At 36.8% G+C, this 15,814-nt stretch overlaps 4 protein-coding genes across 5 annotated transcripts; 2 read left to right on the top strand and 2 right to left on the bottom strand.

Moving 5' to 3' along the window:
• Positions 1–842: 842 nt before the first annotated feature.
• LOC103941222 (glycine-rich protein DOT1-like) lies at positions 843–3,369 on the top strand. The gene is made up of 5 exons (XM_009351416.3): positions 843–940; positions 1,693–1,758; positions 1,868–1,994; positions 2,215–2,332; positions 2,618–3,369. The coding sequence occupies exons 1-5, from the start codon at positions 874–876 to the stop codon at positions 3,182–3,184; spliced, it is 945 nt and encodes a 314-aa protein (XP_009349691.1). The 5' UTR covers positions 843–873; the 3' UTR covers positions 3,185–3,369.
• A 1,733-nt stretch (positions 3,370–5,102) lies between these two features.
• Positions 5,103–6,839, top strand: LOC103941224 (elicitor-responsive protein 3). Its single transcript, XM_009351418.3, has 5 exons — positions 5,103–5,264; positions 5,973–6,038; positions 6,120–6,246; positions 6,357–6,480; positions 6,607–6,839. Exons 1-5 carry the CDS (start codon positions 5,198–5,200, stop codon positions 6,691–6,693), a joined length of 471 nt encoding a protein of 156 aa, XP_009349693.1. The 5' UTR covers positions 5,103–5,197; the 3' UTR covers positions 6,694–6,839.
• Positions 6,840–7,004: 165 nt separating this feature from the next.
• LOC103941223 lies at positions 7,005–11,447 on the bottom strand. Its single transcript, XM_009351417.3, has 5 exons — positions 10,975–11,447; positions 9,295–9,550; positions 8,085–8,186; positions 7,721–7,829; positions 7,005–7,348 (listed from the first exon to the last, which is right to left on the bottom strand). The coding sequence occupies exons 2-5, from the start codon at positions 9,364–9,366 to the stop codon at positions 7,221–7,223; spliced, it is 411 nt and encodes a 136-aa protein (XP_009349692.1). The 5' UTR covers positions 9,367–9,550; positions 10,975–11,447; the 3' UTR covers positions 7,005–7,220.
• A 293-nt stretch (positions 11,448–11,740) lies between these two features.
• Positions 11,741–15,174, bottom strand: LOC103965563 (digalactosyldiacylglycerol synthase 2, chloroplastic). 2 transcript variants are annotated; one of them, XM_009378631.3, is made up of 5 exons: positions 15,019–15,174; positions 14,185–14,552; positions 13,503–13,769; positions 12,855–13,204; positions 11,741–12,460 (listed from the first exon to the last, which is right to left on the bottom strand). In XM_009378631.3, exons 2-5 carry the CDS (start codon positions 14,464–14,466, stop codon positions 11,959–11,961), a joined length of 1,401 nt encoding a protein of 466 aa, XP_009376906.2. In that variant the 5' UTR covers positions 14,467–14,552; positions 15,019–15,174; the 3' UTR covers positions 11,741–11,958. The 2 variants fall into 2 exon arrangements, with proteins under 2 accessions (XP_009376906.2, XP_048426461.1); XM_048570504.1 differs by having other exon boundaries at positions 14,185–14,524; positions 15,019–15,152.
• Positions 15,175–15,814: the final 640 nt, after the last annotated feature.

The raw sequence follows: 15,814 nt of genomic DNA on the forward strand, positions 1-15,814 counted from the left end.
TGCCATCACCAAGAAAATAATCCCAAATTAGAAAATCAAATCTATATGTGCATAGAAATATCCTCGCAAGAAACAGAAAGGGCTGATTCTTTAGGTGAGGTTGCTATCGAATTTCATGGCTGCAAAGGCGTAGCCTTCGTGGTGGTCTCCGATTGTTGTTACACTGGAAGAAAAATGAGGGAGGGCGGAGGACGGAGGACGAAGTCATGGCAAATTCGCCATGCACCTAAAGAAGAAGATTGGTTGGGTGGGTGAGTGGAACTTTGAAGAATCAATTGAATGGTTGGCATGGGTGGGGAACGAAACACTGCTGGGTAGGGTTTGAGTTATTTATTTATTTTTAAGTTGAATGTTTAAAATTAGTTTTAAAAATTGAAAATGATATATTTAATTAACAAGTAACTAGGGGTTAGAAGAAGGGACACATGACAGCTAATAAGTTGTATGGTGAGCATATACCAAAGTTAATGTGGGTGAGTAAAAATGCACCCTATCTAATGCAACAAATTATCTGGCATTTGGAAACAATGTATGTCAATTAATTGTTTTTTCTTATTAGCAGATATTTTTCTTTAATTCCAAGTTATACATGCATAAATTAAAAACGTCACCAGCCAGAATAGGTTAGAAACATATACGCCTGGTTGTCACCATATGATTGTTGTGGCGGGACGGAAAGATGAAAACAACATCTAGTTTTATATATGGGAACAGAAGTATCTCATGAACCTGTCAACCCCTAATTAGCCGGGCTTGGTAAGAAATGTAACAACATCGTAGACTTTCACTCTCTTAATATATAAATGAATTGATTGTCTGTTGTATTGTGTTGCGTTGCTTTAGGTGTGTTGATAATTTCATCTCATCGGAAAGATGCCTCACGGAACGCTTGAAGTTCTTCTTGTCAGTGCCAAAGGCCTCGACAACAATGATTTTCTCGGTAAATTTTGATTAATTCTTTTTTATTTTCAATATTATTTGTAGAAAACAAATATACATACATAAGAGAAATGATTTCTGCTCCATCTTCATCTCAAATCTGAATTCATACATTTTTGGCTGTCCATATACCTAATGCTGGCTAGCTGTTACAGATTTTTCCAGGCCGGATGAACATGTTCTAATTTAATTCATGTGTCGTGTATGTGTATCGAATACATGTATCCGTACGTTTGTAAATATGTCTTCGAATGTAAAAAGTTGGATCATAGATACAGTATCCCAAAAATAATCTCTTCACATCGAGCTGTAGTAAATTTTAAATGATGATATATAAATTCTCTCTATTTTCCCCCATGTTCCTGTTTTTTTTTGTATTTACATGATCTAATTGTTTTATTATCTGTTTGATATTCGTGTATTTGGATTTAATTATCCTGTAATCAATCTACAATTGCCGTCAATAACAAACGAGATGATCTGCTAACATTATGATATTATGGAGGTGTTTGCACGCGGAGATTCTTACGTATACGCGTCAATATAACCTGCTTTTGATATCTCTCTCATCACGAGACAACAGAATACATCCCTAGGACAACAACAAATCTCCTGCTTGTGTGTAATTCATTGAGATTATTATGATTTTTTCTTTTAGATTTGTCTCCACATATAGTTTCTGATTGCTAATTAAGTTGCTAACTATATGTATGCCTGTATAGATTATGGGGTTGAATGTTTTTTTATGAGCAGGTAACATGGATCCCTATGTTATTTTAACTGTAAGGACCCAAGACAAGAAAAGCACTGTCGTCTCAGGTAATTTCCATATATCTCTTTCGCCCTCTAGGGTTACATTGGTGTGCAGAATACCGTTATCAATTGATTGTGCAACAAAAACAAATCTGTACATGCGTGCATGCTGCAGGGCAAGGATCTGAACCAGAATGGAACGAGACCTTTTCCTTTACAGTCTCCGACGATGTTGATGAACTTCGCTTGAAAATAATGGACAAAGATACCTTTAGCTCTGATGATTTTATTGGAGAAGCAACGTGAGTACTTCTCCTTTTGTCCCTTAATTATGATTTAAAAGTACTTCTAAGTTTTTTCCGTCAAGCATTAGTGTGATCAAGCTAAGACTAGTGCTCGACAATTATCCTTGTAAAAATAAAATGTAATTGTAGAAATAACTTAGCACAGTATAATGTGACATATGTTTGTTACCTTACATGTTTAATTAGCTAACCTTTGGCCTACGCCTAATTAATGTAGGGTTGCTTTAGAGCCGTTGTTCGCTGAAGGAAGCCTTCCACCAACTCCATACAATGTTGTCAATCAGGACAAGGAATATAGCGGAGAGATTAAAGTTGGACTCACTTTTACTCTTGAGGTAATCATAAAAAATTGTTGATTACACTTGTAACTTATTAATTTTGTGATATGACTAAAAGTAAGTTAGTCTTGATTTAATTGAGACTCGATTGGATTAGCTTATCACATTTACAAGGAAAGATGGATGTCCTTTCTTTCTTTTTTTTTTTTTTTTTTTTTCCCTACTTTTAGTCATTTTTGGTCATCATTTTCTTTTAGTTTTGTCACAACTTTTATTTTTGATGTGGAAAGGCACTACTACTATCCCATGACCCACTGCATATTTTCTTTGTTGTTATTGTAGAGAAGCGGCCACGGCGACAGTTCTGGAGACTATGGTGACGTGGAGAGCTATGGTGGTGGGAGGAAAGGATCACATAAACGTGAGGAAAGGTATGGTGGTGGCGCTGGTGGCGGCGGTGACTATGGTGGAAATGGTGGCGGTTATGGTGGAGGCGGAGGTGGCTATGGTGATAGCGGTGGTGGCTATGGTGGAGGTGCTGGTGGTGGGAGGAAAGGATCACATAAAGGTGAGGAAAGGTATGGTGGTGGTGGTGGTGACGGCGGCAATGATTATGGTGGAAGAGGCGGCGGCTATGGTGGAGGCGGAGGTGGCTATGGTGAAAGTGGTGGTGGCTATGGTGGAGGTGGTGGCGGCTATGGTGGAGGTGGCGACGGCTATGGCGATCATGGTGGTGGCCATGGCGGTGGTAGTGGTGGCTATGGTGATGGCGGCGGCTATGAAGGTGGTGGCGGTGGCCTCGGTGGTGGTGGTGGTAGTAGTTATGGCAGTGGTGGTGGATGGAAAGAATCATCTAAATCTGAGGACAGCTCTGGTGGATGGAAAGAATCCTCCACATACAGAGGATGAGTTTATTATCATAATTGACAGTACTGTAATGTATGATTGATTATCATTTAGTTGCCTGGTCTTATTAGACAATAAAAGAATAAAGTGCTTTAATCTTGTTCGAGGTTCCTTTCTACCTGTGGACCAAAAATTTTACTATGTTACAATGTATGACATTATCGAATAATTAAAGTGTGAGATGTGCATCTATGAAGTCATTAGTATGATTGTATTCCATGTTATTAATGTCAGTGCATTGCAAGTGAAAGGCTTTAAGTTCAAAACTCGTAGATGATTAAGGCTTTAAGTTCAAAACTCGTAGATGATGAATTCGATACTAAATTAGGTTGTTTATTGTGTGGCTTAGCCGAACTCTCATTCTCCTTATACCATCTCCAACCTTGGGCTAAAACCTAAAATTTTTAGCCTGGAAAAATTAGGTTTTAACCTAGAAACAGTTTTTTGGCTCAAACCCTTTTGAGCTAAAATTTTAGTCCCAAATCATTAAAGAATGAATTTAGACTAAATTTTTTCTTAAAATAACTTTTTTAAAAGAAAAAAATTATGTAGACTATCCTAATTTAATTTTAGAACATTTTAACCTAAAAATATTTAGGAAAACTAATGAAAATGGCTTGAAAACTTTGAGTTTTAATGATAAGGACAAAATAAAAGGTAAAGTGAATAGTACTAGGATCGACTTTTTAGTGTAAAAATGTGGTTTTTCATTAAAGTGAATAGTACCGTGAGCTTTTCGTTAAAACTCCCTAAAATATTTAGATTCTGACAAATATTGAAAAATCACTAACTGACATCATAAAACTCGTGAAACACTATGAAAGAATATGAAACACATAAAAGAATTTTTTTTAATTACTTTAGCCGTTGAATTTAAATTTGGATTGTTAGATATTTTTTTTACCGTTGGATTTCATCAAATTAGATCTTAACCGTTGGATTCAATTAATTTATTAATATAAAACTAAAAAAAATATACATATATGGTGAACCAGCCTTACAAACCCAAGAGGAATCTTGGGCTAAGTTTGGCCCATAAGTTTTGAGTTTGAACTCCTATTTGCCCCCAAGGGTTGGAGCAAGTTTGGGTAAATTTAGAACCTAAAATTTGAGTTTGACTCTAAGAGTTAGAGTAGGTCTTTAGTGTAAAGTACTAAAAAAACAAAGGAAAAAAAAAAAAAAAAAAACAGAGCATACTTGAAAGTGAGCATCCAATGACGTATATGTTTGGCACTGCCAATATTTTCAAGATATGACCTTCACGGGCATGTGCTTTTGACATTTTCGTTTACTCTTAACACAATTCTCAGCCATCATACACCAAATCATTCATGTATTAGGCCCACTGGCAACCCATCCCTTAAGCCTTAAGCTATTCTAAATCTTTTAATTAAAAAATAAAAGTCAAGGCAAGTAGTTGAAATTCTTATCATAAGTGTAACGGTAAATGCTCTAACTACTTAAGCTATAAGTCTAAAATTATTCAAAGATAATATTTTTGAGTCAAATCTTCTCAGTTAGCTTGAATAGTCCCATTCACAAGATTTTAAATTGCACACAACAAATAGATATCAACCTTTTGTCGATAGAATTTGAACATAAATCTTTTTCGAAATCAAATTAGTTGTCTTGTGACATCCAAACGTTCATTCATCCGATTCATGCTATCGTCACTTCATTCTAAAATTTTTAATGAACAAGTGTAATAACTATACACAAAGAAATAAATTTCAGTTGAGGTTACTTGGAGTTGAAAACAGGAAGCCAAATTTTGTAGAAACCGATCCAAGTGAACAAAGTCAGCTCCTATTCAGATTCAGACAGGCTTGGTAAATTGGTAAACTGGTAACTGATGGTAACTAGTAACTCCTGAGAGCTCTTTAAATAGCTGACAGGCCAATGACTCGGTGAGTTGTTCTTCCTAAAGCAATTGCAGCTTATAAAACTGCAAAACCAAACTTGCAAACAACTCGGTCTTGTCTCTTTCTGGTGATTTCAATCTTCATCCGATCAAACATGCCTATCGGAACGCTTGAAGTTCTTCTTGTCGAAGCCAAGGGTCTCGACAACAATGATTTTATGGGTAATTATTTTCTATCCCCACTCTGTCTCTGTATGTGTAATATTTAATCATGAACCTTAGATCTTCAACATTAGTTTATGCTGATCATTTTTCTGTATATAATTGTATAAAACGACATCGGGGTTGCTTTCTTACCCATCTATATTGATATGTGTGTGTGTGTGTGTATGTCTGTGTGAGGGTAAAAAGTTGAGTCTTTGATGCAGTAACCCAAAATAAAGAATCCCATGAAAGTTCTTGATCCCTTTTCATGGATCCATACTAATTCAAAGTGAAGTAGAAAATAAACTTTTTGATAAAAGTGATAAAAAGGAAGGGATCGTAAAAATTCGGGACGTCAGGTGTAAGGGTGATTGCTCTTAACAACGATCTATAGTCCCTTTACAGTAAAGTAGAAAAGATCTATCAAAATTTCACTGGTGTTTTTCTCATCAGTATTACTTTTGTGTTTTGACATGTTTATTTGGATTTACTTAAAATTGAAAAGATCCGATCAACATTTCCTTATGAGTTTATGATCCTTGAGTGCTAATTTTCATATCATGAGGACATATATCGGCTGAATTCCGGTTAAGTTGAATCGATATTTTTGTAGATTGTTTCATAATTTGATCTGAACCTGATGTTGCCTTCTAAAATCTGTCTGCATTGAATTTCTGAATATGCTAATTATGTGTATACTCACGGGGTTGAATACTTTATGAGCAGCTGACATGGATCCTTATGTCATCTTAACTGTAAAAACCCAAGAGAAGAATAGCAATGTGGTCTCAGGTAAAGTTCTAGCCATCTTCATCATTCCGGCGCATTTGCTGCAATAAAAATTGTGTTGCTTAAAACTTGTGCATGCTGCAGGGCAAGGATCTACACCAGAATGGAATGAAACCTTTCTATTCACCGTCTCAGATGATGTTTCCGAACTTTATTTGAAAATCATGGAGAAAGATAACTTCAGTGCGGATGATTTTGTCGGAGAAGCAACGTGAGTGTTTCATTACGATTCTTTAGTATGCGGTCACTCGAAAGAAAATTGCACCCTGTTCTGTCTGGTGCTGCCTTGGTCTGATTAACTTATGTGTGGCCTATATGCAGCATTTGTTTAGAGCCAGTGTTCACTGAAGGAAGCCTTCCTCCGGCTCCATACAATGTTGTCAACAAGGACAAAGAATTTTGCGGAGAGATCAAAATCGGACTCACATTCACTCCCGAGCCTGAGGTATTGCTTCTCGAAAGTTCGCTGCTCAGTCTGTTAAATTTCGTCTGGTTGTTTTGTTTCTGCATTCGTGTTCAGTATTTTTCAGACACTGGAGTGTGTTTGACTTGACTGTATTCATTGTTGCAGAGAAGCGACAACATTCCTTCTGGAGGATACGGTGAGTCCGAGGAGAGCTATGGCGGATGGACACAATCGTCTTACGGGGAGGAGTAGAGGATGGAGGAGCTTCAGTCATGTTGGAGGTTTCTAATTTGGTGTGTTTCAGTGTGTAAACCTACATATTTATATGCGCCTCAACTTGTTTGATGGACCGAAATAATCAGTCAAGTTTATGTAGTTTGATTTCGATTGTTTTTATAGTTTCTTTGTTCGATGGCGTTCGAATTTTATCTTTCGTTTTCAATCCAACATTCTTGCTCAACACAAGATAAAATTCTTAACAAATAAGTTGTCAAACATTCTTCACAAATAACTTGTTTGAAAGTTAATCCCAAAACACCTTGGATCGAATCAGATTGAAACAACAATCTGTCCATTTTATTCGTTCTTATAACGCATCGTTGGTCTCTCATGCCATAATGCATACAAGACTAAAATTGAAATACCAAACCGAAGTAAATTCAGGAATTAACCAAACTGGAAATGCATTATTCCGAAGAAACCGGAGAAAAGAGCAATCCGACAATCAAAAGAAAAGTGAATACTCGGCAGCCTGCAGAGACAATGGATAACCTGGAGCCTTATTCTTTCATAGCTTCTGATGCTTCAAGGTCACCAGCTTGAATGCTCTTCCCAGCCTCACCAGCTTCAGTGTCCTTCCCAGTATCATTGCTTTCCATAGGGTTGGCGGTTTCCTCTCTTTCTTTACCTGAAGTAGATGGTGCAATTAATAAATCATGAGAAGGAAACACAAAACACTACTAAGCGAACCAGCCGTCCAGCGGCAATGCATTCCAGATAAAAAATTTTCTTTTCTGTAGAAATTAAAAGACACCAATATAATGCGTAATGTACAAGCGAAAGCTAGCATTTTTTTGATGTTATCACATGATCTTTAACTAATATATATCTTCAAGTTTGAGTGCAAGAGAAAGACAACTTTGACGATATGATACGTGCAAAGCTTCGGAACAAATCAAAGGGTCCTTGCAGTTCAATCCTATTAAAACAAACTATTTCTTATAACTTACTACAGATAAAGAAATGGAGGTGTCAAACACCTTGTAGTTCAGAAATTTACCCAGATTCACAGGCAGCGGCCTTGAGCTTTGACCGCCAGAGTTTCTCCTGGTTAAAGAGATAGGTTTGTTCTTCCTGCGTTTCCTCTTCAGTTTGTTGATCTTACAATCCTACAAGAGGATATATGAGTAAGACAACGTCCGACAGTATAGGATGTCTGATAGGTCTTCTACATAATTTCATGTAGTACACTTAGAGGGTCCCATAAGTAACAAAAGAAAATCAAGTCCATCAAGCCTCGCAGATATATTATGAACAGTAATGCGAAGATTCTCAAGGTAGCGATCATTACAATATATGAGAAGTGAATATGAACGAAGAAGACTAAATGTTTATAGAAGCAAAGCAACAACGATAAAACTCACCGGTGCATATATTGAAAGCTTGTTTTCCTTCGCATAGTTCACATATCGCATAAGATCTTCATATGTTGAAAAATGCTGACCAGTTGCAGGACACAAGTAGTGCTATAACATCGAAACATTAAAACAAGCAATCACTCAGTTCTGAAACCAGTTGAAACATTTGGGGGGGGGGGGGGGGGGGGAGACGGGGACACAAACATTTAAAGTCTCATAAATTTTGCTTTCAGAAAAATAGCATGCCATTCTAAGTAAAGTAATTTTTATATTTTAAGCCAAGAAAGTGGAAAGTTGTCTACTGCCATTTGATGATGGAGAAAACATGCCACAATCAAAGTACTGATCAGGCTAAATATGCCAAATCAATTATTGATTACATAAACCAGTAAAGATAGCCCAAATAACTTGACAAAAATATTTATTTGTATCATCAAAGTTAAGAAACGGGCCTGCAAGCTACATAAATGTTCATCTATTCGCAAGCACAAGCACACAAGATGACACAGAAAGAAATATCAAAACAATTATGCTCACTTATGGAAAATACTTGACTAAGGACTCCTTTAACATGGATTAAAGATCTTGGATATTTATATGAAAACAGTAACAGAAAGCTTCTGTTCAAACTGTCAAAAATTGATGGCTTAGAACCCTAGCATCATATGACTCTGGATACGTTTCTTTAAACTCCACAAAACGCTACTCTGAAGAGTGAAATTAGTGCACAGAGGCAAGACTTCTATCAAAGAAGAAACCACCATATACAGCGCCATCAAACATTCAAGAAGCAATCTAACATGCATGTTTTAACTAAAGAATAAAGTATTGTGCAGTAAGATTTAAACCAAATTTGCTAAGTTGATCTAACACCAAATACAAAATTCACTTCCCAATTTACTAATCTTATGCAGATGAAAATTCTATGCTAAATCACAAGAAGATTGAGATTAGAGAAATAAATGAGATTTTTGTTCAGTAAAAAAAACAAATGCCTTTTCAGTTTAATAGAAAATTAAATTAAATTTCAACTACTAGGAGTTCATACAAAAGGAGAATTACATCAACTGTCAATCTACTACCAAAACTGAAACATATTACAGCAGTAATGGAACTCATGCATGTGTAGAGCATAAGATTGGTTTAAAATTCAGATCTAGAACCAAATAAAATCAGTAGACATAAATGAGAGCCTGGGAATCAGGTGTTTAATTACCGAGGTTTTGGAGCCTTCGTCCTTCAACTCCCACCCTTCAGGAATTGGCTTTTCCAAATTCTTATCTTCCATTGATGTTTCCGCTCCTGCGCTCTGAATAAACTCCCTTCTATTTCCACTTTGCTTGAGGGTCCTTTTAAACCTAAATTTCGATGACAACGAGGCATTGCGATGGCAATTCGATAAACACAAAAGATGCCTCCAAGTCCACGTGTTCCCATCTCTCAGTGTGTTTGGATGAGAGGCCAAAACGTAACTGAATATAGAGAGAATTAATTTTTCCGTAAGAATATAGTAGAACAACTGGAAATGACAAACCAAACAGCGCACCATTCACAAGAAAATTCAAACATTCAAAAGGGGGATGAATGCAAGATAGAGGCAAAAGTGTTACCAAAAACGAATAACCAAAAAAATTCAAACATTCAAAAGGGGGATGAATGCAAGATAAAGGCGAACGTGCTACCAAAAACGAATAACAAAAGCTTTGGAACATTCACACTTCAGCCCTTATGATATTTGATTTTAGAAATCCGCAAACTTATGCGTTGCATACCAAATAAGCATATGAAGAAAATAATGCATATTTCTGACCTCAAACTAGAAATGACAAACTAAACAGCACACCATTCACAAGAAAATTCAAACATTCAAACGGGGGGATGAATGCAAGATAGAGGCGAAAGTATTACCAAAAACGAATAACCAAAGCTTTGAAACATTCACATTTTGGCCCTTATGATATTTGAGTTTAGAAATCCGAAAACTTATGTGTTGCATACCAAATAAGTATATAAAGAAAACAATGCACATTTCTGGTGTTAAACTGGATAACAACCATGAAAGGAATCAATAGGCAACACTTTGAGCCTAGTAGAAAATTATAAGATATGAGTAGCTTAACTGGGGTACATAAAAACAGTAGAATCCATCAATGTCAAAACACATTTGATTTCTTATACGCCCACTTGTTAAATTCTTACACACACGCGCACACACTTGAATTAACACTTTCCAAATTCTGCATTCAAGATAGCTAGTAGCCAACCAAGTGAGATACAAAACCCGAAACCCTTAACATTCATGAAGTTCTTAATAAAAATTTCCATTAGTCTTAACAGCTGAATTCCAAAACCCCAAAAAGCAATAATCACTTCATAATAGCTGAATTGCTACGAATTGCCACAACATACACTAGATTTTCTTGTCCCATGAAATAAAAATGAGTTGAACAGCACCAAATAGAGATCGGAATCTGGAATCCGGATTCAATTCAAATACCTTTTGCCTCCAATTGGAGTAATAGGATCCTAACAATAGTGGCAACAAATCTACCCCAAGTTGAATGCACACACACACACAATCATGCAATCAAACAAAGCAATATGGGAGAGAGTGTTTAAATTCCATAACAATTCCATATATGCAAATATGTTCTAACAATACACACCAAAACTAGAACGTAGTATCTGATAAGTTTCTACACAATTTTTTTCTAGGAGCACTACTAAGTTTCATAAAACATTAAAAATTTAAAAACCAAACAAGGCAATATGGGAGAGTGTTTAAATTTTCTCTTGTCGATCAATTAGAAACCGTTGGCCACCATTTCCTCGGCAACCAAACAGAAAGAGTAACAACTACACTAGGCCAAATACAATTGAGAGGGTTCGGTTCTACCTTCGGATTTCTTCTTCTTCTTCTTCTGCCTCATGATCCGCGAGCTTACAGAGATGAGAGATTGCTCCGTAGTTTTGCTGTGTTGACAGTTGAACGACACAGCTCAAGCGTTGGGTCGGTGGGAATTAAAACCCCTACGTCAAAACGCCAAGTAACGACACCGTTGGATCGGCCTCCGGAAAGGTGCGTGGGCCACATTTTGTTACAATGCCTCGTGTCGACGGAGTTCGACTCATGTCGTAGTAATGCAAGTCCTCTCCACTACTGTTGCGAGGACCACTTGCACTTAAATTGTGCGTAGTTGCATGACTTATTTCCGCCTTCAAAATAATTGGTGTAATTTCCACTCCTAGTAGTTCAAAAGGCCAGTGGCTGTGGGGTTTATAGATCTAGGTTTTTGAGGAAGGAGGAAGAGCTTTACGTAGAGAGTCACGAGAAAGTATATATTTTTGTGTTTGATTCAGTCGCCATAAATGTTGGAGTTGCAGGAATTAGATAACCCAAATGTAAGCCCATTTTACATTGACATCTATGCCCCAAATGGGTTGTCATAAGTTTGTTAGGGTTTCTTTGAGATCACGCTTAGTTTTAGCGATGCGGGGTTTATAGTTGTTTATGCGACTTTTGTTTGCTTTGGTTTTGTATTTGGCTGTAACTACATTTTACCTCGTCCATGGAAAAGCAGGATAGAGTGAGCAATACAGCCTATGGGACGCAGTTAGAGCACCGGTCCAAATATTGTTGCTGCATAAACAGTCGAGCGCGATGAAAATAACCAAGTAACCACACGTATTAAACGTAAGTAGTATCCACAACAATGTATATGTACACTGCAGTTATAATTACAAATGCAAGTTACCCCTCCCTCTTGTCCAGAAAGACTAACAATGACAAATTAAACACGACGTTATTCGCAACAGTGTAAATGAACATAATTCGACTCTTGTATTTTGTATAAATTATCCCTCGATTCCCACCCACTTCTCAATTTCGTTTACCTGCAGGCATGGCAAACCCAAGCTCTTTACATTGTTCCTCATCTGGTTGCAAACTCTTCGGGATTGCACCGAATATTTTCCGTGTTGTTTCAAAACCAGAAGCCACATGATGCACATATGCTGATGCATCCTCCACTGTACTCCCAGCACCTAATGAGGTAGACATAAAGCTTTTCGAAGGATTTTTTGATAGCTTCCTGGCAAAAGCCTGGTCTAGCTCAGCAACCCTTAGAAATCGTTCTGTGGCAGCTTCCCATGAAAGCTCATGCCTCTGTGCATCAGTCAGCTGGGCAGGCTCTTCAGCAAGCGCCTGCTGTGTGAGCTTAACAAACCCATCAGCATTGTCATATGTTCGACAATTCGGGAATTGCTTGAAGAATTCATTTGAGGGGTGATTGGCACATACAACGATTTTACCCATTGCCAATGCTTCTGCTGTGGTTGTGCAAACCACATCCGTGGTGCTTGGATTGAGGAATACTTTATAACTGAAAAAGTACAAGGATAATCTGTCAATATCCAACCAGGCCGATCATCTCTATGAGAGAACATCTCAAATGAATAGAGGTATTTTTGGAAAGAGAAAGGTACAAATTGGTAATAAAACTGCCCTTGAACAGCCCACTGATAACCATGAGACTAATTCAATTTCAACCCCCAGAATAACTACAGTACTTGTATAATAAGGGTGAGCCATCCTATCATTTCAGTATCCAGAATAAGAAACGATTGGTCAAGGCCAACCATTTTCCGCAAGAATTGTTGGTCGTGTGTGTAATGCAATGTTGGACAACTAAACTTTCTTTTTCTGAATGTCATTAAAATTTAGACAAAATGAATTTGATCTTATGAGGAAGCTGGACAGATAGCTAGGAAGCTTACTCGTGAAATTGAAGATCAGCATGGTCATGACCAGGGTGGACTCGAACGGCCAGTTCCAATCTTTTGGCAGCTTCCTGAACTTGATCAGAGTCCTCCCCACTTCCATATAAATCAACTTCAAGTCCAGTTAATTCCTTTTGATGATCCTGCAGAAGCTCGAGTAGCTCCTTGTAGCCTTTGCTCCATACCATCTTCCCAATGTAATAGGCACCTTTGGTGAAGGCCTGGACTCCATTTTGTTGTTGCTCTAGCTTTTTCTTGCCTATCTCCAGAAATTTTGGGTTGACTCCATGAACATTGCAAACAATGGATTTAGGATAATCCTGGGTGGCGGCAGATAACCGGATTACCTACATTATGGCATAGGTGAGATCTGGTTAGCATGTATAGCAAGACAATGACAATGATATCCGCATTCATCTCTCTCAAGCTTCATCATCATCAATCATAAGCAGACTTATAAAAAGGATACAACAAACTACCGGCACAGCTTTGTTGTCATACAGTAGCAACTTGAAGAGCATATTTACCAAGTCTAATGCAAAAGCTAGAAGAGGCTAGATAAAATAATGAAGGAAAGCAAAAGATATATTACTATTCATCAAAAATAATTTATATAAAAGAAAACTAATATTTATCAAGATGTACCTTATGACAATATATTCCAACAACCCAATTATTTATATATTTAAGAAGAAATGATTTCATTCTTCCATTCCTCTCCCTTCTCACATATTCCAAATAATTGGTGTGGATGATTCCTACAACCAGCCGGAACTTAATCTTCCATCTCTTCCCGTGATGAAACCATGTAAGGTGCTCAGGCTCCTCAAGGATGGCAACATCTGCATTTTCATCAGGGACTACTTCTGAAATATCTCCAGCAGGAAGGATGCTCCTTTTATCTAAGGAAAACTGCGATAGAATTGACGTCACAAGTTGGTACTACAACACAAGGAATGGAAACAAAACAGCAGACATCCTTGAAGGTACCAAAATAAGAAAAAGGAGAATATTGGATAGATCACAGGGTAAGATGGGTCAACTTGGATGTCCACCACGTTGACTCACGCCATGGGCTTCCACCATCAGATAGACTAATAGTTATTAAACTCATAATATATTGGACTGAACAGAACAGAAAAGATCAAAAACGGAAATTAAATAAATATGACACTTTCTTTTTTCTTAAAACATCATAGGTTTCAATAATAAGAAAAATGGACAGCCACGCAGCCTCCCCTTAAAGGACAGTATCTTTTATATTATGAAACCCTTGACTAGCAAGTAAACTGGCTTGTACTTCTATTAAATCTTTGGGTATATATACCTTTCCAGGATAAAAAAGTATACTGAAATCAGATTTGAATCCAATCCTCTCGTCAAGCCAGTGACGGACATAAGCCTCCTGCTCCGAAGGTCTGCTGAATGTGATATTGTTAGGATATACTAGTTTTTGATCTTTCAACGATAACCAAGGGATAACCAAAGAGACAAGTCTCTCCCCATCTTTTGCAAGATAGGCTGCACGGAAAAGAGGGTTGACGGCAGTTCCAGTCATCCATGGAAGGCTTGCAGTAGTAAATATCACAATATGTCGCTTTTTATCCATCCAATCATCAGGAAAGCATGCGAAAACCAATCAGCTCTGTACACTACTTCAGCACTCTCTAACAATTTGATCAAACAGACTGTAAACTGCAGTAAGTAAAAAAAACATGAACAATCACTCAAATTGCATAACGAACAATGACCGTTGCAACACATTAAAAATCGAAGCAGCACAGGTAATTTTCAGCATAGTTTGTATTAAATGCACACACAAGGAAATAACAATGTCATAGAACTACGATTTCTGGACACTTGGCTGCGAATTCGATACTAATTTCCAATCACACCTAGTTATATGATTCTTTTACACACAAAAGGGACAATTAAACATTGATTATAAATATGATTTACGGTTAATACTTGATTAAATTTTCTCGAGATGGATAAAATTAGACAAGAATTCGGCAATATCCTCAAAATTTCTATGATCCAACACGCAGTATCGAAGCGACCTAATTCGAACGATACAGCACAAACAGGTACAGAAATTTCATTAATTAAATTAAAAGCGTAAAACGTATATAAAATTAAAAAGTTTCTGGGAAAATAGTACCTTATAAGTATTCCGGGAAAAAGGGAGGAATTGAAGCTCAGGTTTTGAAGGAATTGCAGGCAGAGAGAGAGAGCCGGGGGGCCCGCGGGGGGGGGAGGGGAATTTCAGGCACAGAGAGAGAGAGGGAGGGGGGGGGGACAGGAAAGTTGGTTGCCTGGTTGGATACGTTAAGTGGAGGAGGCGGTGAGGGAATAAGCGGTATCCTTCTGTGGAATTTTACGCGGTTTGACCCAAAGACATGAGAAATATTTCAACAGGAACATTTTGTGTTTTTATATAAGCAGTGACAAATTTTATTTTTTAAATTATTAACTTTTTAACTTATAAATTTAATTATTTGTATAATAATACTTGATATATTATCTCGTGTATCGGTTAAATTAAAAAATCTCTTTAAAGATATGCCCTAATATTAGGGAAATTTTATTTAAACTCATGTAATCTTTTTCTATACCCAACTTAAATTTTAAATGTTAATTGCCTATTTTATCATATTGCATAATTACTATTAAGTACCAAATAAAATTAATAATAAAACTCAAATTTATCAATAAACCCACACACTATAATTAAACCCTAGCATTACTCTTTGTTTATTCTACATTCATTCTGGCTAAAATCTTAATAGCTCTTATAGAGAAAAACAATTTTTCTTTATTTTTATTTTTATTGTTATTGATAGATGATGATTTTGAAGTTTTAAAATTTTCAATTAAGGTATGACTCGATTTATGGATATTTTATTTGTTTGATTTAACTATTTTTAGAATTTAAAAAATGAGTATTTGGGTTTCAA

This window comes from the organism of the source record quoted next, unplaced genomic scaffold, assembly GCF_019419815.1.
Source record: "Pyrus x bretschneideri cultivar Hongxiangsu unplaced genomic scaffold, Pyrus_bretschneideri_v1 Contig102, whole genome shotgun sequence".
Taxonomy (NCBI): Eukaryota; Viridiplantae; Streptophyta; class Magnoliopsida; order Rosales; family Rosaceae; genus Pyrus; species Pyrus x bretschneideri.

Bases quoted from the DNA above. Each gene is read 5' to 3' on its own strand.
- LOC103941224 (XM_009351418.3), top strand. From the start codon at position 5,198: ATGCCTATCGGAACGCTTGAAGTTCTTCTTGTCGAAGCCAAGGGTCTC. The intron at 5,265-5,972 runs GTAATTATTTTC...CTTTATGAGCAG, and splicing joins CGACAACAATGATTTTATGG to CTGACATGGATCCTTATGTC. The intron at 6,481-6,606 runs GTATTGCTTCTC...TCATTGTTGCAG, and splicing joins CATTCACTCCCGAGCCTGAG to AGAAGCGACAACATTCCTTC.
- LOC103965563 (XM_009378631.3), bottom strand. From the start codon at position 14,466: ATGGATAAAAAGCGACATATTGTGATATTTACTACTGCAAGCCTTCCA. The intron at 13,770-14,184 runs GTATATATACCC...ATTCTATCGCAG, and splicing joins TACTTTTTTATCCTGGAAAG to TTTTCCTTAGATAAAAGGAG. The intron at 12,461-12,854 runs GTAAGCTTCCTA...GTACTTTTTCAG, and splicing joins GCTGATCTTCAATTTCACGA to TTATAAAGTATTCCTCAATC.
- LOC103941222 (XM_009351416.3), top strand. From the start codon at position 874: ATGCCTCACGGAACGCTTGAAGTTCTTCTTGTCAGTGCCAAAGGCCTC. The intron at 941-1,692 runs GTAAATTTTGAT...TTTTATGAGCAG, and splicing joins CGACAACAATGATTTTCTCG to GTAACATGGATCCCTATGTT. The intron at 1,759-1,867 runs GTAATTTCCATA...TGCATGCTGCAG, and splicing joins GAAAAGCACTGTCGTCTCAG to GGCAAGGATCTGAACCAGAA.
- LOC103941223 (XM_009351417.3), bottom strand. From the start codon at position 9,366: ATGGAAGATAAGAATTTGGAAAAGCCAATTCCTGAAGGGTGGGAGTTG. The intron at 8,187-9,294 runs GTAATTAAACAC...TCGATGTTATAG, and splicing joins ACGAAGGCTCCAAAACCTCG to CACTACTTGTGTCCTGCAAC. The intron at 7,349-7,720 runs GTAAATTTCTGA...CATCTACTTCAG, and splicing joins GCCGCTGCCTGTGAATCTGG to GTAAAGAAAGAGAGGAAACC.